At 35.2% G+C, this 23,422-nt stretch overlaps 1 protein-coding gene across 3 annotated transcripts in view; it reads left to right on the top strand.

Moving 5' to 3' along the window:
- LOC139987840 (A disintegrin and metalloproteinase with thrombospondin motifs 15) overlaps positions 1-22,689 on the top strand; it is a 174,673-nt gene extending 151,984 nt beyond the window's left edge. Inside the window, exons 9-30 of one of the 3 annotated variants that reach the window (XM_072004571.1) lie at positions 6,775-6,989; positions 7,468-7,620; positions 8,304-8,453; positions 9,411-9,555; positions 10,327-10,661; positions 10,978-11,066; positions 11,396-11,743; positions 12,352-12,518; positions 13,320-13,570; positions 13,732-14,110; positions 14,288-14,449; positions 14,625-14,762; positions 14,850-14,972; positions 15,097-15,267; positions 15,639-15,854; positions 16,655-16,846; positions 19,292-19,480; positions 19,994-20,319; positions 20,847-20,968; positions 21,050-21,240; positions 21,522-21,659; positions 21,986-22,689. In XM_072004571.1, the coding sequence (XP_071860672.1) occupies positions 6,775-6,989; positions 7,468-7,620; positions 8,304-8,453; positions 9,411-9,555; positions 10,327-10,661; positions 10,978-11,066; positions 11,396-11,743; positions 12,352-12,518; positions 13,320-13,570; positions 13,732-14,110; positions 14,288-14,449; positions 14,625-14,762; positions 14,850-14,972; positions 15,097-15,267; positions 15,639-15,854; positions 16,655-16,846; positions 19,292-19,480; positions 19,994-20,319; positions 20,847-20,968; positions 21,050-21,240; positions 21,522-21,611 (4,152 nt within the window). In that variant the 3' untranslated portion in view covers positions 21,612-21,659; positions 21,986-22,689. Of the gene's footprint in view, positions 1-6,774; positions 6,990-7,467; positions 7,621-8,303; positions 8,454-9,410; positions 9,566-10,326; positions 10,662-10,977; positions 11,067-11,395; positions 11,744-12,351; positions 12,519-13,319; positions 13,571-13,731; positions 14,111-14,287; positions 14,450-14,624; positions 14,763-14,849; positions 14,973-15,096; positions 15,268-15,638; positions 15,855-16,654; positions 16,847-19,291; positions 19,481-19,993; positions 20,320-20,846; positions 20,969-21,049; positions 21,241-21,521; positions 21,660-21,985 lie in introns of all 3 variants that reach the window. The other 2 variants (XM_072004570.1, XM_072004573.1) reach the window with 2 other exon arrangements.
- The last annotated feature ends 733 nt before the right edge of the window (positions 22,690-23,422 follow it).

The following is a 23,422-nucleotide window of genomic DNA, read 5'->3' as shown; positions in this document are numbered from 1 at the left end:
CGCTGAAAGTCATAAGGTATCATATTTCGGATATTTTATATATTTTTGTCTTACGCGTATTTTGTTCACTACCGTGCCTCTAAACTTCCCCATACATGAGAAATCCTAACAGTCTCATAGTTTCATGAACGTGTCTAACGAGATTGTCACTTTTAGAAACGTGACCAGAGCAGAAAGAAATTTGAATTTATTCTATCGACTCGATGCATTTCAATGATTCCGTGGAACAAGTATAGAGACAAGAAACTCCTAATTAGCTAGAAAGAAGCTATTAAGCCTCGGCTTAACACGAGAAAACAATTTCTCTTCAACAAACGCAACATCTCGTACGCGAAAACAAGACGAGTTTGCCTGTAAGAAACGATCTAGTTAACAGTCAGAACAATCACGCGCCACCCATCTTCTTCCTTTTCTCTATTTCTTCAGCCGTAAGAATCACTTAAGCAGCCAATCTCGAAAACCATTAAAACTTCATGGCTTTAAGCCGCGTTACGACCGCTCGATAAGATTACGAGAGCAACGGAACACCATCCACGAGGCCCCGTGCGTGTCGCGTAGAGGAGCATTCACCGTGTACTCTCGACAACGTCGATCGACGATTGACCGAGTTTCAGGCAAATTTATGCTCGATGCACTGCGTCCACCCTGTCTAGCTATCTCGTGACGGAAGAACGCTACGCGATTCGATAATTACCAACGTATTAACGAAAGACTAATTGAAATATAGAGCTCAGAGTTGTACAAATAGCGATGCAACATTAAATATGAAATATGATACAGGATATTGTAAGTTTTATCGTTATACTTGGAATTTTGGTCTGGTCTTGAGCAGCATACGTCTAATGTCTGACACTTAAGTAGTATAGGTCTATTGTTTAGTCTGACGCGTCAGAGAAAATACGGTACACAGTCGGCTTCAATTTTTCATTGAGCTTATAACACTTTGTAATTGAAATTTTGTTCCTTTATAAGGAGAACAATTGCAAGAATTGTTCGTTACAGTCTGGTACCTTTGTTTCCGTCGGAAATTAACAACAAGTAATTGAAATGTTTACTTGATAAGGGATGACGAAATGAAATAAATACGGTGATAAGGCAATATAATATAAGATGATAACGTAATATATACAATTATAATTATATTTATGTATAATTATGTCAAAGCTTCGCCAGGTCTCATTACAGTATCAATGAAATTTCGAAAGGAATATACTGATGATAATACTCGAATGATACATTCGCAAGATATTTCTAATATCCAAATATATTTTCATTCGCTCGTTATGACATTTAGAGATCGATATATTTATTATTGTTCTATTCTTTTAATATATTCGGTATATTCGTCGGAATATAAATTTACATAAAAATCCACGGTCTACGAATAGTTTGTCCATATTCACGCGCAAATACTTCGTTTGCTAGTTGTAATATTTACAGACCTAAATAATCTTCTGTTTTTAATTATTCTCTTTCTTCGATTATATTCGTCAGAGTATAATTTCGCATAAAAATCCGTGGTCTACTAATAGCTGGTCGATACTGACACGCAATGAACGAAAAGTGAACAAGAAGAGGAACTGTCGGCAGCTGTTACTCGATAAATATGAATTTTTGTCGCCTGGATAACCCATTTGACCATACCTGTACAGTGTGGGACAGGATCGTGGTAGATGTGAACGGTGCTTTAAGCGACATCGCTCACGGCTGACCACCTCCGATGTGGAAATGAAAAACTTGCCTCTTTGCGCACGGCTGACATTGCGATCTCCTGGTGACACGATTCGATTGCCGCGTTTCTCGGTCGGTTCCTCTAACCGGTCCAACGAGAGACGCTTCTTTTCCAACCTTTTTCCTCGCGTTATCGCGTGTCTCTTTGCGATCTTGATGCGAAGATTGATCGGCCGAGTGACCAGTTTCAACGGTAGAATCGCGGCAATGTATCGGCCTATCGCAGAAATTCGGTACTACAATAACGTAGCAAGTAGAAAGCGATGGAATGCGATAAATCTGTAAATTGAAAATACCTACTTGGAATAAAACAATATAATAATGAATAAAATGCTATGGTGAATCACAGGATTGATCGAATGCAAGTTTTCATGCGATGGAAAAATGGTAGAAGTGGAATAGTTTGTTGTTATGAAAGAGAAATATTGTTTCCCTTGTGAGATGATTATGTTAATCGAATTGGTAGGTTGAGAAACGTTGAAATTTTATTATTAGAGAACATTGCAGTAACTTGTACGCAAATTTATATGAAACCGATTAAATATAAAGATCGACGTGGTTTCTTATGTTTCTAAACGCGAGCATATTGATTCTATTATGAGCAAGACATGCAATCCAATGAATATGTAGCAGAAATAATTTATTTGCCGCAGCAGACTATTTCTTTTTTTAATACAGTTTTTTCTACCTGCTTTCAAACCGACTTACGCAAAGTTGTAACACTCGACTGTCGTAAATCATACGATTATAGTGCTATGTCATTATATTGCAATGAATATATGCGACGAAGATATGCAACTTTTTTACTCTTTAAAGTACAAACTACTACACGCTAATGACGTAAAAGATCTAGTTTCATACTTAATCACATAATTCTTGTTACTTTTATCTAATAGAATCTAAGTTCAGTCAGGATATCGCTTAATTTTTAAAACGCATCCGAATGAAAAGAAATGCTAGTTACCTTATTTTATTTAACTATATTTTCTCAATTTCATCAAAATTTTATTTAATTCTATTTATATATATATATATATTAATCGATTTCTTTTAACATCTACCGTTTCAAATTAAGTAGAACTTGCACCTGCAGTTTCTAAAATTCTTTCAATAATCAACATAACTCTTCTATTTTCAGTTCCAACATTATTTGAAGTTCACGTAATTTCTTCTTCCAACTGTTAAATTACCAACTACTTAAACCAATCAGTGAAATATCCAAACGCGTGCACGCAATGCACAGCAAATTCCAAACTTCTGCAGTCACACCTAATGCAACGACCACGAAAAAGAATCCAAAACTACCCACGTTATCTCGATAATATCCGCTCTATCTACTTTTCCTCAGACAGACCTTCGAATTCCTAAGTCTTGATATTCTATGAAAAGTATTATTTTTAAATTCCTTTTTATATTCCAATCTTCGGGTATCCAAACTTGTGAATTTTCAAACCTTCAAATTTTTACGATTCTTCCACCTTCAAATCTCTAATTCTTGAAGTTTTCAAACCATTGATTTCTTCAAATTCTTCCAATTTCGCTGCTTCGGATTCCCAGTTCTTTGAATGTTTAACTCTGCGAATTTTCGAACCATCCACTTTCTTCCGATCTCAAACCTTCGAACTCTAAGAATCTCTGAATTGCCAAATCTCTAAATTTCCAAATCTTCGAACTGCCGAACTCTCGCAAGTTTGAAATTTGCGAACCTGAAAATCCGCAGCTTTTCAAGTCCTCGAATCTGCAGACCTACGAATTTCCTAACTGTCCCAATTTCAAACCTTCAAATTCTCCAATCTCCACCATAGAACCCTCTAAAATAGCTGCAGAAAGAGTGACAAGTTAATCGTCCCGATTGCTCAGGTAGTCGTAGTATTAATTCGTTTCGCTTTCACCGTGTGATTCTCAAACAGATAACGATCGACAGAGTTGCTTACACCTGGAACAGCAACACCTGTCCGACACTCGTCGTTCTAATCTCTCATAGATCCATTCACCAACGTCCATGGCCTATCAAAGGGAGTCATGTCGAAACACGATGAAAGCAAAAAGTCGCTCGAGTACCACGCAAATCGCGTTATATCTTGGTAGAAAAGCTTGCACGCGTTTAATCAATCAATTACCAGCTATCAAACGATTCTGACGTGAACGAATCTGTTGTAATCGTTCTGCTCTATTCCTCGGTAAATTCCCTAGAAGAAATTGTAGCCGGAGTAACACATCATCCGGACGTCGAAAGAATTATTCCAATTGAACGCATCAGGCCCGTGGTTCGTTTCATCTAATAAAGTTCGTTTCAGTTCGAGACAACTCGCGATTAATCGGTCGAACGAAGATTTTCTGGCATCGTCCATTGCCATGAGACTCGAGGAATTATCTCTGTCTTCTTTTTTCCACCAGCTTGTCCAGTCGGGTCTCTTGTAATGAATCATTATAGTGCAGTTACGAGTCAGTTCATTCCGGATAACAGACGATGTAGGAAGAGGAGACGAAGATTAGTTCGAGTCGCTTTGGTCGATTAAGTGAATGGATTTGGAAAGCGGGGAAGAAATTGTTTAATGCGGATGATGACTGTTTGATGGATGGGCGAGAGTGGACGATGGTGTTCGAATCTGAATATTTTTACTTTTCCTTTATTTAGGCATTCGTAGAATTTCCTTGTACAAATTTTCCTTGCATTAATTCTATAATGGGTGTGTTTGCTAACTCTTCGACTAATTTTTTGGATAATTTCGAAAAATTCAGGATGGATGGTTTGGAAAATTATTATTTCTCAAGATTTATCGTATTTTATGATATTAGGTATAGGAACTTTAGGTCAACTTTGTACAGGAAATACATGTTAATAATAATAAAATAAAGAATGATGATATTCAAAGTATTACGTTTGTAGTACTAAAAACACAATTGTGGTACAGTAAAAACGATATTTGACAGTTATACAAAAAGACGAAATTTTTAATTGATTTTTACTTAAATCCGAAACCTTCAAACTTTCACATTTCCAAATATCTGAATGCTCAAATTTTGAGATATTCGAACCTTCGATTTCCAAATTTCCATCCTTCGAATTCGCAGATTTTCTAACTTGCAAACTGTTAAACTCTTCGACCAAACTTCTCGAATTCCAATCTGCGATCTATATAAATATTCCAATACAATGAGACGCGTGACAATGGTGAAAGTAGCAAACAGAAGTTACGAAGTACAACTGGCGATCGCGATCGACATCGACCGATGTATCCGAGTTATTTGCTCGCATGTCAACCGGAACGCAAAGAAGAAAAAAAAGGAAAAGACAGCGGGGAACGTCAAATAAGTAGCGTGTAATTAAAAAGCAAGGAAGAGGACGTAAGGTTGACCGATGTAATCGAAAAGCAGCCACGCATCCTCCGCGTTTTATCATCCGTCCCACGGATTCGTTCCATGAAGATTGGGCGATGTCGGTTGAGATTCGAGACACGCTACTAATTAAGAGTCGACTGTGTCTCGCATTGTTTATGCACGGTTATATCCTCGTTTTGCTCGCGTCTCGTCTCCGGTACTGTTCTTCTGCATGAGCCTCGCCCTTTCCTTTTCGGACGCCTCATCAAAGATGCAATCGACCTCGCCTTTGTAAAAATCATTATTCCATCGTTATCAAACGACGAAAACGTGTCGCTTTTCTACAAGTGAAAATATTAAACTGACCCGAGTCCTGCGCGATAATTTGGTAATAATTGTCTTTTGCAATTTTACAATTTTGTGTTAGTTTTTTGTTCAGAACTGTGGATCTTAATCGCGGAAATAAAAGTAAAGGAACACTAAGATTACACTTGGAATTTATATTAAAGTAGTTTTAGATTTATTTAATAAACGATTTGCAGGATCTCCGTCGATATACATTTGCACGCGTCTCGGCACTCTCTTTGTCTCACCATCTTCAGTGCCACACTGCCAACGGAACAGTTGCATTCATCTGTTTTTCGAGACGCGTTTGTCACTACGACGCGGCTAATCTAGTCGAGCACACAAAATTATACGTATCTCAATAGTTTTAAATTGATCTTTTATAAAATGTTACCTATTTCGTTATGAAATTTGTTAGCGTAACGCCTCATCGAGAATGCGATCGAACTCGCCTTTGTCAAAAGTCGTTGTTGTATCTTGTTGGATGGGATACGTAGGTATCTCACTGATTGAAAAAATTTTAATTTAAAGTCCAGTTTGTTTCACTGTTGTCGGACGTGTTACTATAATGACTGACATAAGCATCGTTACGTGTTTGGGGCTGATGAAAATTAAGAATAATTTTTAAATATTAAAAATATTGAAGCCGAATCATTGGAGAAAATGTAAGACAGCGTGGAATTAAATAAAAACAAGGGATTACAAGTGTTTCCTTCAACTTGCACTGGAAAAATTACTTGAAAAAGGGGGAAATCCATTGCAGGCGTTTAGATAACTCGGATATCTGGAAAGTAGTTCTCGAACTTCCCTGTACTCGCGATTACGCTGATTTATTATTTGTTAAACGACGGTTCTGGTCTAGTAATTTATAAACTGTTATCGCGTTTAGAAAGCTAAGGGAAGCGACGAGAAACGAGGATTTGCGTGATACGGTTTTAATATGCTGTAATCACCGAACGTTATCGTAACGAGAACATAAATCAGAAACCTTTTAATATTCGTATTTAAAACACACTTACTGCTTTTCCCTCTTTTCTGGTTAATTATTCGACGCAACTACACATCATTTCTGTTGATTTCTCTGGTCCCAATGATGAAATGCTTCCGACGAATAAATCAAATAAAGAGAAACAGGCAGGATCTTTTTAGCAGAAGAACTTACTGTTTCAGAGAAAAGAGTTGAAATATTTTCGGAAAATATGATACTTTATCGTCAAATATAATATAAGAATGGAGTAAAAATTATCCGATTATCTGATTGTTATTCACAATTACTTACATTCGTTCTGAAGATGATTACTTAAGGCAACGTGACGATTCCAATGCAGTAAAAAAGTTATGCATAAAAATAATACTAAAATCATTTCCTTTTCACAGGTCTCGCTAATCTACAAAGATCAGTCAATTGGAAACCCCATAAGCATTTCGGTGATGAATATCGTGCCGATAGAGAAGATATTTGGAGCTAGACGTACCAAAGGTGAAGGAATCGCAGCGACTGACATGTTGAACAAATTCTGTCGATGGCAGCAAAGCAATAATCCGAGCGCATCGTCACCAGGACATTACGACACTGCCCTCCTTTTAACCAGGTATGTATTTGTTACTTGTAACTTCTTTGTCTAAATGTATCTGGAGACTGTAGTATATAGGCTTCCAAATAAATTATATAATAAACTCATTTAAGAAAAATCTTCTAACATTTCGTTAGCGAACTTGATCAAGATCTAAGGATGGACTAATACTCTGGTGTGTATCTTCGTAATCATCAAAAACAGTAATAATTCACAAGAGTACGAGTTTTATTCTTGAGTAATTAGACCCACGAATAAAGTGGATTTACTTGTAACAAGACAATGGAAACTGTAATTTTTTTAAACAACAGAATTTTATTTGTATTTTTTTGTTCCTTTTTCTTTACCAAGAATACGTTCTTGAAAATTTATAGATTTTTTGTTAAAAATGTATACAATCTTTTATTTCTATATCTATTATCGAATTATGAAATCGTTGAACTTATGGTATTTCCAAGAAATGGGAATGATTTCAAATAAAACAAAACTTTTACAGGGAAAATCTGTGTCACAATTCCGACGAAATGAGCTGCGACACTTTGGGCCTGGCTGAGCTTGGACGAATGTGCATGCCCGGATCCTCCTGCGCTATCGTTCAAGACAATGGTCTGGCTGCTGCATTCACAATCGCTCATGAGATTGGCCACGTGTGAGTAAAATTACTAGGGATTAGAAATCTAACAAATATAAAATACAAAATTTCAGTTCGAAAAATAAAACATTCAATTGTCGAGTTAACTCGTCGTCGTTAACTCTGAATTATCACCAATTCTTGTATTTAAAATCACCGAACTAACTATTCTTCTCCTTAACTTTAACATATACTTAATATAACTTATAACACATGTTTTTTATCAACTTATTATTTATTATATTTATTATAATTATTATAATTTATATATATTATATATTTATATTTATATATATATAAATAGTATTATAATTATAATACTATTTATTACACTTATTATTATATTTACGTATACACATAACACAAATGACTTAAATATACGGCTTTAATCGTTTAATACTAATTCCACTAAAAAGATGTATATTCTGGTTTTTATATCACCTTGTGGCTGAAGGAGGGTATTTTAATATGTAAAAAATTGATATTATGAGATTTGGTATAATATCAGCAGAATAACTCATATTATGAAAATCAACATTTTTTTTAATATTTAAAACTAACTTTTACGTATAATATGGGACTAGGTAACGGTTTATGAAACTTAAAAATTACTTCCTCACTTGTAGTTTTCATTTTTATGAGCGTTATATTTATTCTAAAAATCTGCATCGAATAATATTGATACCCAATTTGGATTTTAGGCTGAGCATGCCCCACGACGACGACGTGAAATGTACCTCCTTCAGAAATCGGTCTGGTGCGCACAACATAATGTCGAGGATGCTGGACGGCAACACTCGCCCGTGGGAATGGTCGAAATGTTCCCGGCACTACGTCACCGAGTTCCTCGAGTGAGTCAGTCATTACCTTGACGAACCACTAAACCGTCTTCATTTTGAAAAGTGTGACACTGACAGATTGACCCTTGAATACATCTGCGACTTCGTTAGCCTCGTTAGGATTTCCTTTTTCTTCATCAGACCACCGATGATCGCATTAAAAAAGCACGTGGTTTTAAAAAATAACACACGTTTTCCTGCAAATGCGGATCCAGCCCAGAAAGGCCATGTAGTTCAGCGATGAAGTTGATGTAAAAACACGTGGCAAGGTCGTGTAAAATCATGTAAAATTCAGCGAGAACGTGAAAAGTTACATAATACGGTATAATATTTTGCAAAGTGCCGCCAAATTTCGTAGGACGATGTAAGATCGTCAAATCGGTATTGCAATATACAGAATCACGAAAATGCAGTTACTACAACACCTTATCGCTTTAACCCGCGGCGAAAGAGTTAGACCGTAACCAAAGGAGCCTACCTCCCAAGATCTTTACACGTCACTGTATATTTTTCGTTGTTGAAATCATTTGTATGGCGTCGAAAACTCTGCTTATCGATCTTCGATAAAACACTGTGTCTTTGCTTAAATGTAACCCGCGTCGAATAGTCAAAAGGAGTTTGTTCTCTGTCACAACACGAGGCAGAAAATAACGCGTTTTGCTAGTATTTGAAATAGCGATATTCACCCGCTACGAAACTAAAGCTAGCCGAATTGGAAGCCGGTGCTCCCATTCAGAACAATTCTAAATTCGATTCGATCGGGTCGAGAGCCGGTGCCGCGAGTTTTTCTGCGAACAACCTGAAGAAGACGACTCCTCGCTTAGGAATCCGGTTCCGCTGCATTTCTGAATGACCGGCCGCCGCACATCTCTTGGATCCTGTCCGTTTCTGACAAAAATTCGACCGGCGAATGATTCAAGAGCCTCCCCTCGGATGGACCTGTTCAAACTTGGTGAAATTTATTTCAAGGGCCGGAAACGGAAACTGTTTGCTGGACAGGCCGGATAACACGATGGTGCGAGAGAACCCGAGAAGACTCCCTGGCGAAGATTATTCGGTGAACAAGCAGTGCGAGCTGGTGTTCGGCAAGGGATCCGAAGTCTGCGCTCACATGGTGGGTGATGGTAAGTCACACATTTTTGTACGTACACATGCAGTGGTTACAAAGAGACACTATAACGTTTATATATCGATTAGGTTCAAATACATTCAATTTCGCGTTATTTAGCAGTATGTATTTTCATACGACAACGAAAGGAAAGATTATTATTGTGAAAATGAAATATAGAAATTATTAAAAAAACCGCTTCATTGATATTGGCGCACACCTTTATTTTCTAATGAAGCGTGTTTCATCAAGTTCTGTATATTTCGTAATGCTGTGAGAGTGCTGCTAAATGAAATGTTGATATACTCGGACCTAGTTATTAATTAGTATGTAAATGCTATAATAAATATAACGATGTACCAATACTTTTTGTAGACACTGTATGTTACGTACCAAATTATTAACCCTTATTGGATACTAGCATTTTGTATATAACTTGCTGCCAGATTCGAGCTTCAGTCACCCTGTATCTTCAAAATAATCTATACGAATAATATTTAAAAGCTCTTCTAAAACTGCCCTTCTTTTTTGTCACTGTATAAGTAGGCATATTGTTTTACCAGATATACCATGCATGATCAATTTCCTGAATAATCAACCCGAATAACTCTCCAGTAAGAGTTGCTGTATATCTCATCTCTAACAAAGGTCAGAGTTTTCTCAAAATTACCGAACCACGGTTAATTGTTTCGAGCATCGTGTTGCTCGAAACAATACGCAGCAAACGTACTGCTTAAGAATTGAGGTAAACTGAGCGGTTGGTTGGTTATTGGCCAGGCAGTGTGCAGGAGACTGTGGTGCACCACACCGCACGGAGGTCAGTGTCGTACCCAACACATGCCGTGGGCTGATGGAACCGCCTGCGGCCAAGACAAATGGTGTCTTCGAGGTGAATGCGTCTCCCGCAGAAATCTCGAGCCAGTGGATGGCCAATGGGGCGCATGGGGACGATATGGGAAATGTTCGAGGACCTGCGGCGGTGGTATCAAGAAAAAATACCGTGAATGCAATAATCCACCTCCGCAAAACAACGGCCATTACTGTATCGGTGAACGAGTAAAATATCGCAGCTGTGGTACCAAGGAATGTCCACCAGGAAGTCCTGATTTCAGGTATTTATTATTCCGGTTCGGATTAGTCAAGTTACTTTGAACTCAGATCATTTCAACTTGTAGCGACGCACGAAAAATATCGCAGGAAACATTTACGAATATAGTATGTGGTGTTGTATAAAACTTTTTTGAAATATCATTAGCGTCGTGATGAAACACGAGTGTATCAAAACTATGGCGATAAAAGTTGAAACCAATCTGAAACTGTAGATATTTGCAATGAGAGGACATTTACCGCAAACATACATTTTGTAAGAAATTAATCTTTTGCAATACTTTCTCTATTAATCTACCTGTTCTCCACTTTGTTCTCTAGGGAACTACAGTGTTCGTATTTCGACAACAACAATATGAGAATACCAAACCTGACGGAGGACGTTAAATGGCATGCCAAGTATTCGCGAAGTAAGTGTAATGACTAGACCGCGAATGTTTGTGCGAATTTATATTTTCACGAATATAACTGCAACAATGGAACATATGTAACATTTTCTTTTCACATTCTAAAGCCTTTAAGACACAAATTTTTTTTTTAAATCTATCAACGAAAATATGTATACAAAAATATAGAGATACTAATAACACCATAGCAATGGTTTCAAATTTTTAAAAGAAGTTTATGGACTATGAACTAGTCAGGATTAAATGTGAAATGCTGCTTGGACCGCGAAGAATTTAACGCTCGCCCTTATCGTCCTCGACGTTACAATTTCTGTTCTTTCTTCCTGTTTCAGTATCGCCGGGGGACCGTTGTAAATTGTACTGCCAAGTGGAAAGCAATCAGTATTACATGCTGGCGGACAAGGTGATCGACGGAACACCGTGCAGCCGGGATACCTTTCACATATGCGTGAACGGCCTCTGTAAACCAGCGGGATGCGACCACGTTTTAAACTCGACGGCGGAACTCGATATCTGCGGCGTATGCAGAGGCGACAATTCCACCTGCCAGTGGATCACTGGTTCCTACAACTCCACCCAGTACGGCTATACCAGAGTCGCCAAGATCCCAGCGGGTAGCAATAACATCGACATCAGGCAACACGGTTGGAAGGACATGCAAGGCGACAGCAATTACCTCGGTACTTGATTCCTTTCAGTTTTCAATGAACGTGATACCTGACACGTTGCGAGAATCGTGTGAAACCTTCCTGTTTCGAGGGAGCTATTAAACTTGCTAACTTTAACTGAACTTTCCTCGAGAATTTCTTTCTTGTTTTTTTCTTTTTTTTTTTTTTTCTTTTCAGGAAGATTGTCGAGAATAATTAGATGATTTATCGTTACGTTTGTTAAGATATCCTTATATGATAAGGAGATATCTTTTTAAAACTTATGTACAGTTTCCTTGCAATTTTATTTGAAAGATCAGATTATGATAAAATAGATTTTTATCAGAATTTTTGTTTCCTCAGTTTTGATAGAAAGTTCACTGTTTTTATAAAACAGTGTGAAATAATTGTTAATTATAAGTCAGTACGATACATACTACAATTTAACAGTTCAATGACGCAATAGAATAATGTATGTGCAGATAAAGAATATTTTCTTACTGCACCAGTATATGTCATGTAGCGTATCTTAACAAATATAGAAATAATCGTACAATTATCTTCATTTTGTGGGAAAAAATCGTTGATGAATGTCTGAATTTTAATGTTCATCGTTAATTTGTGACATTGATCTGTTTCAGCTTTGCGACTTGGAGAAAACGGGAAATACATACTAAATGGGAACTTTATGGTGATGACCCAAAGGGTGATCGTAGATAATGGTGTAACTATCGAGTACAGTGGACCTGAATCAGTTGTGGAACGTCTGAACACTTCCAGGCCAATCGAAACTGACTTAATTCTGGAAGTAAGTGTGTGTGTAATTCAACATTTCCAAAATAACTATATTATTACTCACAATGATATTGAAGTAATCAGTCATAGAATACTTATAGAATATCAATACAATAGAATATCATGGAATAAAATTAATTATATATTGACGTATATGTAGTATCGTGGAAAGATTGTCTAAGAAAGATCCGACGAAATATAAACAATGGTGCGAGAAAGCCTAAGTGTCGACAGGCGGAAAGGGTCGGGAAACTTCAATGGGCCAAGCGGCTCATCAATATGTCCTTGGTCCTTGAGTCAAATAGTTACGCGGAAGGAAACGTACGGTGATTATGATCGTGGACGGTAACGGAACACGTACGTGGTAGGAGTATGAGGAGACAATAAAGAGATGCTTAAGGGAGAAAGACGATTAACCTGCAGTCGTTAATTGAGAGTCTAGTTGCAAGGAGTTAGTTAGTTGCGAGTCGTCAATTGAGTTGAGAGGGTTCAGTCGAGATAGAGTTGAGAACGAGTTGCGAGTTGTTATGAGTTGTTTAATTATTAGTTATGAGTTGTGAATTATCAATTTAGTTGTCTTAGTTATAACACATTACCGCATTAAGTTCACGTTAAATAACCATCGCTTCCTGTTTAATCCACTGTAAATAAATCCATCTATCAATAAATTTATCACATAGAATAGAAATCACTGGAAATCCTAATTTCTATTAATTCTGATAATAATTATATATGATGAATATAATATTATATATATATATTATATATAATATAATATTACATAATATTTATCATATTACGTATGATGTTCCAGATATTATCAGTGAGGGAATTAAATCCGCCCCAAATTACTTACGAATACACGGTACCGCGAGATATTCTAGAGAGCTACGAATGGAAACTAAGCCAGTGGTCAGATTGCAGTCTCACCTGTCAAGGTATGAAGCATCGTAAGGCTGAGTGTATAAGCATCGAGTACAAAGAGGTCGTCGCTGATGATTACTGTCGCGAGTCGGAAAGGCCGCGGGAAGAGAGCCAAATGTGCAACAATCATTGTATACTTGAGTAAGTATGCTGTCGATTGTAAACAGTGTATAGTTAATTAGTTAATTAATTATATTGGACTAAGTGTATTTATATGAATGCTTTAATTAATTTATTACTGTCAAGCTATAACATAAATCTATTTGAGTAAGACGAATCACATTTTTAATGAATGATTCCAGATGGAACATCACTGAAGTATCAGAATGCTCGAACCACTGTGGCCTAGGAACTCGCATGGTGACCTCTAGATGTATGCAAAGGCTGTTGCATTCGAATCATCCACCTCGTGCAATTCCAGCACAATCGTGCGCTCATCTTGAACAACCAAACGATACGGAAGCTTGTATAGGTCCCTGTGAGGATGCTCACTGGAGTTACGGAAAATGGAGTGCGTGCAATACCACATGTGGTGGTGGAGTTCAATATAGAACAGCTATCTGCGTAGACTCTAATCGAAGACCAGTTTCCGAAGAAAATTGTATGGGACAAAAGAAAGATTTGGAAAGAGCGTGTGGAAACGAAGAATGTCCCAAGTGGGCGTTCAAGAATTGGAGTCGTGTAATTATATGTCTCAATTATTTTGACTTATTTAATTCCTAATTTTATCGCTAATGAAAATTAGCTTGAAAAGGTTGCAAATGAAATGTTGCGTTAATGCAACATTGATCCTTAAGCAGTTAAGGGATTTCACAATTAAATTGTTTTTTGTAATTTATTTATTTATTTTTATAATAGTGCTCAGTAACGTGTGGCGTGGGGAAGAGAAACAGGCACTTTGTGTGTCACATACAGAACCGTATTGTTCCGAACAGTTACTGCGGTGACACTCCTCCTAATATTGCTGAAACTTGCAACCCTGGACCTTGCGAGCAATGGCACTCTGGTGATTGGAGCCCAGTATGTAATGGTGTTACACATATTTAAATTTAAAGCGATTTCAAAAAAATTGGAAACTTGTAGTTGGTATAATAATATAATTAATGTAACTGGCAATTATTAATATAATTGATATATACTTAAATAAAATACATCAAGCACGTTCTGCATTAAGTAAACTTGTCTTTGTTCACAGTGTTCAGTTACATGTGGTGAAGGCATAAAGCGAAGAAAAGTTATATGCAAACCTATTGATGGAATAACAAGTAACAAATGTTCTCCTGCCAACAAACCTGACGATACTGCAGTCTGTGTACTGAAACCTTGTCCAGTGGTACATTAATCTTTTTTTAATTCGACATTCTTATTGTTCCTTAGTGTATATTACTTCACTTGTAAAATCATGTTTTATTATTTACAGATAAACAAACCGCCAATTAAATATTCTTCTGATCCACCATATGAGATTCCTTCTCAGCAAGATAACGAAATTCATGATATAATTTTCCGTTATGGATATAAATGGCACGTTCAAACACGGCAGGTTAGTATTTGCATGATTATAATATTTCACTCAATTTTTTAATTATCGTAGTTGTAAATGACTGATTAATTATTTAGAAAAAAAGATAGTAACATTATATATGTATATATTATTCGTATCTCAGTGCTCCAGACCGTGCATCAAAGGCTATATGAATACAGCGGTGAAATGTGTCTCCATCGAAACAGGAACCATTGCACCTGATAGTTATTGTGATAACGAAAAGAAACCATCTACTCAGATCCCCTGCAATCGTTATCATTGCCCAATGTGGATTCATAGTGACTGGGGCCAGGTTGGTTTAGAAATACATAAAACGACAATGATATGAATAGATATTCCATCATTTTATTTCTGGCATTCAGGAATATTTATCTCATTTAGGAATTATGAAATTATACGTATTAATGATTAAATTATATAAAGAAAGTATTACTTTAGGATAATTAACAATCTTTAATTAAAATTTAGTTTACTTATAGAGAGTTGATTACAGTTTCCCTCTCTGATTAGAAAAATATAAAATAATAATTGTTGTGTATAAATTTTTTGATCTCAATATAATAACACAATAATAAAATATAACAGTGTAGTAAATAAAATACGATTTAAGAAATATTATATAAATTATCTATATTAATATAATTTACTAATTTATCAATTTAGTGCGACGTAGAATGTGGATTGGGACACCAGTATCGACAAGTACGTTGTCGAAGTCCACGTGGTGAAATTTTACCAGATGAGAACTGCCATGACATCGAAAAACCGGAAATAGCAAAGACGTGCCGAAGGAGACCTTGTGTAAATGCTTCTACAGACCGAAAGAATCGAGTAGAAACGAATATTCTCCGCAAGTGGAAAACTTCCAAATGGAGTGCCGTAAGTATTGTATTCATTTGCCGTATTTTCTTCGATGTCGCTTCCTTTCTAAAACCCTTACTGAATAAAAATACATAGACCGATAATCTGTTGCTTATTATCTTTATATTGTACTTGTTATTTATATAAAAATATTATTTATGATAAAAAGAAAAAATCGCTTTAATAACTACAATAAAAAAAAATAGGAACTATGGGTTCAAATTTTAATTTTGTTTTTACAACAATATCAAAGAAGGTAAAGTAATTAAATGTCGTTTGTCGATGTCGTGATTTTTCAATTTCACCATTATTTAAGCTGTTCACATTTTGCACTATATAATACGCAAATCACTAATACACAATATGTAACAGCGGAATCAAAAACATTAAAAAGATATTAAACAGAAACGAAAAGATTTAATTAATTCTATTTATCTAACTTTTAACATACTCTAGGGTAATTACAATGAATAAACAAGCAACATTAATTCTTAATAGACAGACAAAAAATTAAAAAAACAAACGACCATGATGTCTGCCACAGAAAGACATTACTAGACACTAACAGAAATATTAATAACCCTTGAATCTTAGCGTCCATTTATTAGGCTATACCAGAATAAATTAAACAATAATTTCGAACTGTCTTTTCATAAATCTTTTATGAATTCTGAACTTTTCTTATTACAAATAAATCCCGATTAGAGTCTAAAATACCATGCTTGTCGAATAAACGTCAGAAGTGTAAGCGTCAAGGATCGAAGGGAGTTGATAAGAAGTTTCCATCGCAGTTTGGATCGAACGAAAATGTTTTGCAGTGTTCGAAATCGTGTGGTACCGGACACCAAAGGCGAAGAGTGGAGTGCACGATGAGGAGAGGAAACCACGGGCCGGAAGTGACTGTAAAGGACGAGCAGTGCTCGAGGCTTGGCCTGAGAAAACCGAGATCGCAGAGACCCTGCCGACGTTTTGCCTGCAACTTTATTTGGCAGGAAGGACCTTGGTCTGAGGTATCTTCATACCTCGCCGCTATGATCTACGATTTATCGATCATGTTTTACACCATTGCCTGCCTCTTGTTCATTTCGATCCACTTTCAATATTCGGATTTTGTCTTGGTTGGATCCTCTCGATCGAGCTTATCGATGGATTTTATGAATGAGATTAAGTTACAATACTTTTCTTGTGTCCAAACGGTTCATTAATGCTTCTACTTTCTAATTCTAAGAAACAACGATATTATTTACGAAGAAATTACAATAATCTTTATTGTATTCAGCCACGTTATTCAGTACGTTAGTATCCTAAATGGAGAATGAGATACTCCAAAATAGATGTAAAATAATCTTACGTAGGGAGGTCTAGAATCTAGAGATACCGAAATCTTTTATATCTGTTTTCTATGATTCATCCGTAAGCTCGATTTCGTATGCTCGATATAGAAGTTGTTTGGTAAAAAATGTTCACTAGGAAGTCGTATTTTATCGTGTGGTTTGAGGGACCGATATTCTCACTAATCCTTAACCAATCTTTGTAATCCATTTTCGATGAAAATGGATCATAATCTGGGCGATTATTGTGAGTCAAATCTCGAGATAAATTTCGAATTTGCACAGAACCATATCAGCGTCATTATTTACATTCAACGTTAACTTTGATCGAATGAGGTCTTGGTATGTTTCCGTTATATCATAAAGATATTACATAATTCAGTAGATACAGTAACCCAGAAGCCTATATTACTTTAACACGTGTCTAATAATTTCCATGTTCTTTGGACGTTCCATTTCTTAACAAAATATATTTTTTTATTTTATTTTATCCACATCTGATCAATAAATACAAGAAAATTCCAAGGTCAACAATTGGAGCAGAGAAGTTTTTCCCATTGGATTCCATACGAATACTCTAATAATAATTCATCCTATTAACACTAATAATATTGTGTTAATCTACGGTTGATTCACGCTTGCATATTTAATCGTTCAAACGAGCATGCGATTTGTATGATTTTCTTCATGAAATATATCATTCCTGTCGATGCAGCATGCGGAAGTTATCGATATGCATGACACTAGATATTGGTGTCATCGTTCCTTTCTTTTTTTTCTTTTTTTTTTTTTTGTCAATGCTCTTTCCCAAAGCATTTCATGAAACCTTATCATCTCATAACAACGTTTATCAGCTATACTTATCTCTTAATTGAACGCACATCAATTCATCTTCGAGTGAATCACTATAGTATATTGTATATATAGTATATAGATAATTATAGTAACTATTTGATTTATTGCAGAAAAAATTAAATAACATATTTTCCACCATTTTTATATATACAGAATATTAAGTTATTAAGTGAAAAAGGAAAAATGATGTAAACTTTGTAAAACAATATCATCGATGTACACTCCTGTTCAAAAGTATGACGACTTTTGTTATAGCAAGTATTGATAAGTTATAGTTATCACAAATTTCTGGATAATGTTATGGGATCATTAACACATATTAATACATTTTTTATTTTTATATACTACATTAGAGTATATATTTGTAATAAATAATAATTAAATATTTTATATGGCCATGTCTCAAATGGTTGCCTAACATGGAATAATAATTACACATTTCTTGATATATCTGTCTCTCGTGCTTTTCATCACTGCATGTACCATTTTAGGCACCTTAACTATTATTAATTTGTTTATTGCATCAAGTGCGATACTTATCTATTCTCCTTCAAGAATATTCTATAAATTTGTTCAAACTTGGCAATGTATGTAAGTGATTCCAAAATTGTATACCAGAAGCTTGTTGTAACTGTATCAGTCTTTTCTACAGACTTTCACAATCTATTCTAATATTGATAATTTATATCCCAAAGCAAAATATAGTTGAAGATAATAGGTGTCCTCCTGCTTGAATATATAGATAATATGTAATTTTCGTCACTAATAATAAATATCATTACCAATCACAAATATTGTGAAAAACAGTAGACATAAAAAATAAACGTTAATGTAAAAGTTTTATGTCAATTTACAAAATTGTTAAGTGCTAACACCAATTTAGACATCCTGTGTATCATTCTATATTTATATGTTATCATTACATATATATATATATATCTGTAGATATAATGATTCAATGATATTCAGTTTTTTAACATACATTTTATATACATTTTATGTACAAACACCATCGGTGCATGAGCAATAATGAGCATGAAACCCATACATTGTCACGCTTTCTGCACATCAACAGCGAATATTTATCAAAAAAATAACAAATGGTGCAAGAAATATTCTGATAAATCACTAAGATATTTGCACATCTTACATGTATAACAAGCACCAAAATAAAATGCATAAAAAGAAGTAGATGAATGAAAAAAGATGGTAAAATATTAAAGATATATTACTATTTTTCTATACTAAAATCAATTAATATGTTTCAAGTGTTCGGCAGAGTGTGGTGAAGGAATTCAGCAACGATCAGTGTCCTGTCACCGTGCGAATCGTTATGGATTGATCGATCCTACGCCCACTGATAAATGCCCGATGGATCAGAAGCCTAAATCTCAACAGCCTTGCAAATTGCGAGAGTGCGACGATGAATATTATTGGCGTGCTGGTCCGTGGGGCAAAGTAAGTATAACTTAAATAAAGAAGACATCAAGAACTATAACAAGCAATTAAGTAATTAAAGATGATACAATTAATCCTGCGTGATTGTTCTTCAAAAAAATCTTGCGTTGTAAATTTCAGATCTATCATTTTTAGCTTGCACTTCTCAAATCTTTTCTTCGGTTTATGGTGGTCCCTTGGGTTTATTGCGGGTATGGGGGTGGTGTAATGAGGTGTAGACTTTGGTGGCCGGACCATGAGGGACGTCGCATTTTGCATTTTGTACGTAACGTGGTGTAAAATCATTGGAAGCTTCTGAAAACAATTCATAATTTTGAAATAATTAAAAAGGATCGTGAAATTTGCAATGCAAAATGCTAAAATACTACCGATACAAAATTTAATTAAAGTTTTTGTAAATCAGTGTAATTAAGCTAGTGAATAGTTAGGAAATATTTTTAAAATATCGGAATAGTATATGTTAAAGATATTTGATGAAAATCATCCAATAACCGAAAGAAATTTTAACTACAGTGCACTCACAGTTGTGGCCAGAAGGGCCATGAAACACGAAGCATATACTGCGTATCCCTAAAAGGCAACAGAGTACACCGTTCTCATTGTCCTAAGAAGTTCAAACCGCTACAGAAGCGGAAATGCAACCAAAGAAAGTGTTACGCAATGTCCTGCTATGAGGAGAAAAACTATTTCAATGCTACCAAGGATGGCGAGTACATTTTGGTTTTGAGCGGAAGAAACATGTCGATTTACTGCCATGGAATGTCGACCTCCGAACCAAAAGAATATTTAACACTGCCAGCTGGCCCTGAGGAGAATTACGCGGAAATATACGATAAGACGTTAGTATAAAAAAAAAAGAATCTAAATCATTGTAATGCTATCGTTAACTTACCACTATGTTACGTAATGTAGAAATTATATTTGTTCAAAAGTTATGTTACTATTAAAATTACTATTACTATATTACTATTAAAAGTATTATACCTTTTATGGTACTATGTACTTGTTTGTAACTTTTTTGGAGTCACAAGTTTTTTTAGAAGTATTTTGATAAATAGAGTCCTAAATTAAATATTATAAAACAAACATAGAACGACTTGGATATGATCATTTGTCCAAAAAGGAAAGAAATTAAAAAATAAAGAAATTGTTTGGAATACTAAGAAGGAGGTAGTGCGAAACAAGTTTATCAAAGAATTATTTGATAAAATTTTTAGAAGAAGAAAAATTGTTGAGGGAACAAAAGCTGATATAGAATATTAATTATTTCAAATTAATCAATATGTTTTTGAGAGATTGATATAGATTGAGAGAAAGGCAATTTTATATCATTAATACTGGGAATTTATATCATTATCTGTTTTAGATCAAACGATCCGTATATTTGTCCTTATAATGGACCAAGAAACAGCAACTGTAATTGTTCCACCTCGGGAAAGACAACATTCAGGAGGGTACGAATTGACCCTGTAGAATTGTACATCATAGGTATGCTGCAATAAACATCTTAATACGTATAATAAATAAATTATTTATAATAAATCTTGGAAAAAATATTGTGTTTTTTAGAGAATGATTATACATTTTCGCGGATGACAGGGTTAAACCGTGTCGAATATGGAACAGCTGGTGACTGTAATAGCATTGCGCATTGCCCTCAGGGTCGTTTTAGCATTAACTTAAGAGGAACTCAATTACAATTATCGTCGAGTGTTGTTTGGACATCGCAACGTGAAGCGTCGATGGAAATCGATAATATTGTAAGTTTAATACTCTTTTTAAAGATATGACTTCGCGACTAATTTGATAAAAGATCTCTATTCACAGACTACTGTAATCCATCGGAATAAAATCAGAATAAAATTTAGTGGTACAGATACTCTAAGGAATAACGAATAATAATGATAATAACAATAATAACCATATAGAGAAAAATAAAAGAACTATAACGTATTCAGAATAGTAGCATATAGGAGGATATTTCCCAGATAAAAAGAATGGTTTCTCATTTATTTATATATAATTATGCTTGTAATTTTAGAGCAGACAGCATGTCACCGGGAAATGTGGAGGCTATTGTGGCTTTTGTAAGCCGAAGAACGGATTGAAACTAGACGTTCTACCACCCTAGTCCGCAATATATAGGGCTCAATAATCTCCAAATGCCTGTAAAGTACAGGTGAGCGGAAGAGATTTTTTAAATATACTAATTACTGTTATCATAGTAGCTATAGCATAGTAACATTAATTTAAAAAGCTGACACTCCCCTTTGAAGATAAAATTATGCTCATGATAATTACTAATTATTTAAAAATTAATAATTAATACGTAGAAAAATCTGTGATATATTGCTATATGAAACAACAAAAGATAAACTATACTTTTCTCTTACTTTTATTTATAAAATTGATTCGATTTACGATTCGATTGCAATTAATTTATCAATCATATCCTCTTGTAAATAGATTGAAAATCTTTGGTAGCATAAACGTACGTTATTGCAGTTTTCAGCAGGTAGAATTCCACTAATGGATCTTTGAGCGTGTCGCAAAAGACTGGTTCGACGAACACAAGATGAAATCGACAAGATCCGCTACCGAATCGATCCCCTCCACTCCGAACTTGCTCTGAATCATTCGCTTAAATCGTTACTAGTCCGCTAGTGGATTTTTAACAATAATCATTGTACATTCAGATGAAAAAGAGTCTACTTCGAAATAGACTCAATGGACCGTAGATAATGTTTAAACGCTACTGACGAAATACCAAATATGGTAAAGAATAATTAATATTACGTTCATTAATCGTTCGACAGTTTGCATTTAATCTTCAGTAGTTTTATCCGTCGAAAATAAGTATACTCGTAGAAGTGAAAGCTTCTTGATAAGCGACCTAAAATCAATTTAAGGAAACAAAACGCGAGGTAAAGTTAATAAATTCTAAATAGAAAACTACATGCATATAGTCAATTTCACGAAACGAAACTGTTCTCCATAATGGAATCGTTCCAAGGGATGAATAGTAAAACATTACTAGTAGGAAGAATTCTCTGTAAGAGAAAATACAGTAGAAACCATTTATTGGAACGAAATCTTAGTTAATGCCTGATCAGTTGAACACTAATTGAAAAATAATGGATAGTGGGAAAAATTGGTAAGCTTCAATGTATATATATACATATATATATGTCGGGTTGGCGTTGGGACTTCAGGTCCCCTGGCAGGTTCAGATAAATGAAGTTCTACTGTAATGAAAGTGTAACAAAAGTTATATGTTCGACAGAGCCGCGTGAATTTTTCGCCTTCCCGAGTTATTCGTCGAATTCAAATACTTGTGTCCGGTTAAGAGGTCCGTTTAGGTATAGAAGTAACATAATGCCCGGTAAGAATTGCAGTATTCATTTTGTTTATACTCGTTGGAACATCATGACTGCTCGAAAAGCTAATTGTTTATCAAACAAGAAACAATGGAAGTATCGTAGTAAAACATATGTATACGTCGATCTTAGCACGCGAAGTACAAAAACTGGAAAACGGCGAGCCACGCAAAATCCACAAACCCAGCGTTGCTTTAATTGAGCCGAGGAGTTTCAATTAAGGATCTGTTCAATTGAGGTTGATTATACCGAAAAAGAAATTAGACTGCCTTCGCGAATTTTTTACAACTATGGTGCTATTATAAGTTTACTTGGAAAGAGTGAAATTAATTAGGCTTGAATGAATATAAAGCCAGCTAACGCACTTCATCCCTTCAACTCACTTTTTACTACTGAATTTCAATTGTTAGAAAAAGAAATGTTTTCTACGTCGGCTTCCCTTCTGAATGAAGTCGCCTGTCCTATTTCAATAGGACGCGTAAAACAGCAGCTGTAAAGCTTGTTCAAAGTTAAAATTAGTATATTGGCAACTTCGTTAAAGAAGGAGCATCTAAAGTATTTTATT

This window comes from Bombus fervidus, chromosome 5 (assembly GCF_041682495.2).
Source record: "Bombus fervidus isolate BK054 chromosome 5, iyBomFerv1, whole genome shotgun sequence".
Lineage (NCBI taxonomy): Eukaryota > Metazoa > Arthropoda > Insecta > Hymenoptera > Apidae > Bombus > Bombus fervidus.
Note: the sequence above shows the minus strand (reverse complement) of the source record. Positions and strands in the feature narration are given on the sequence as shown.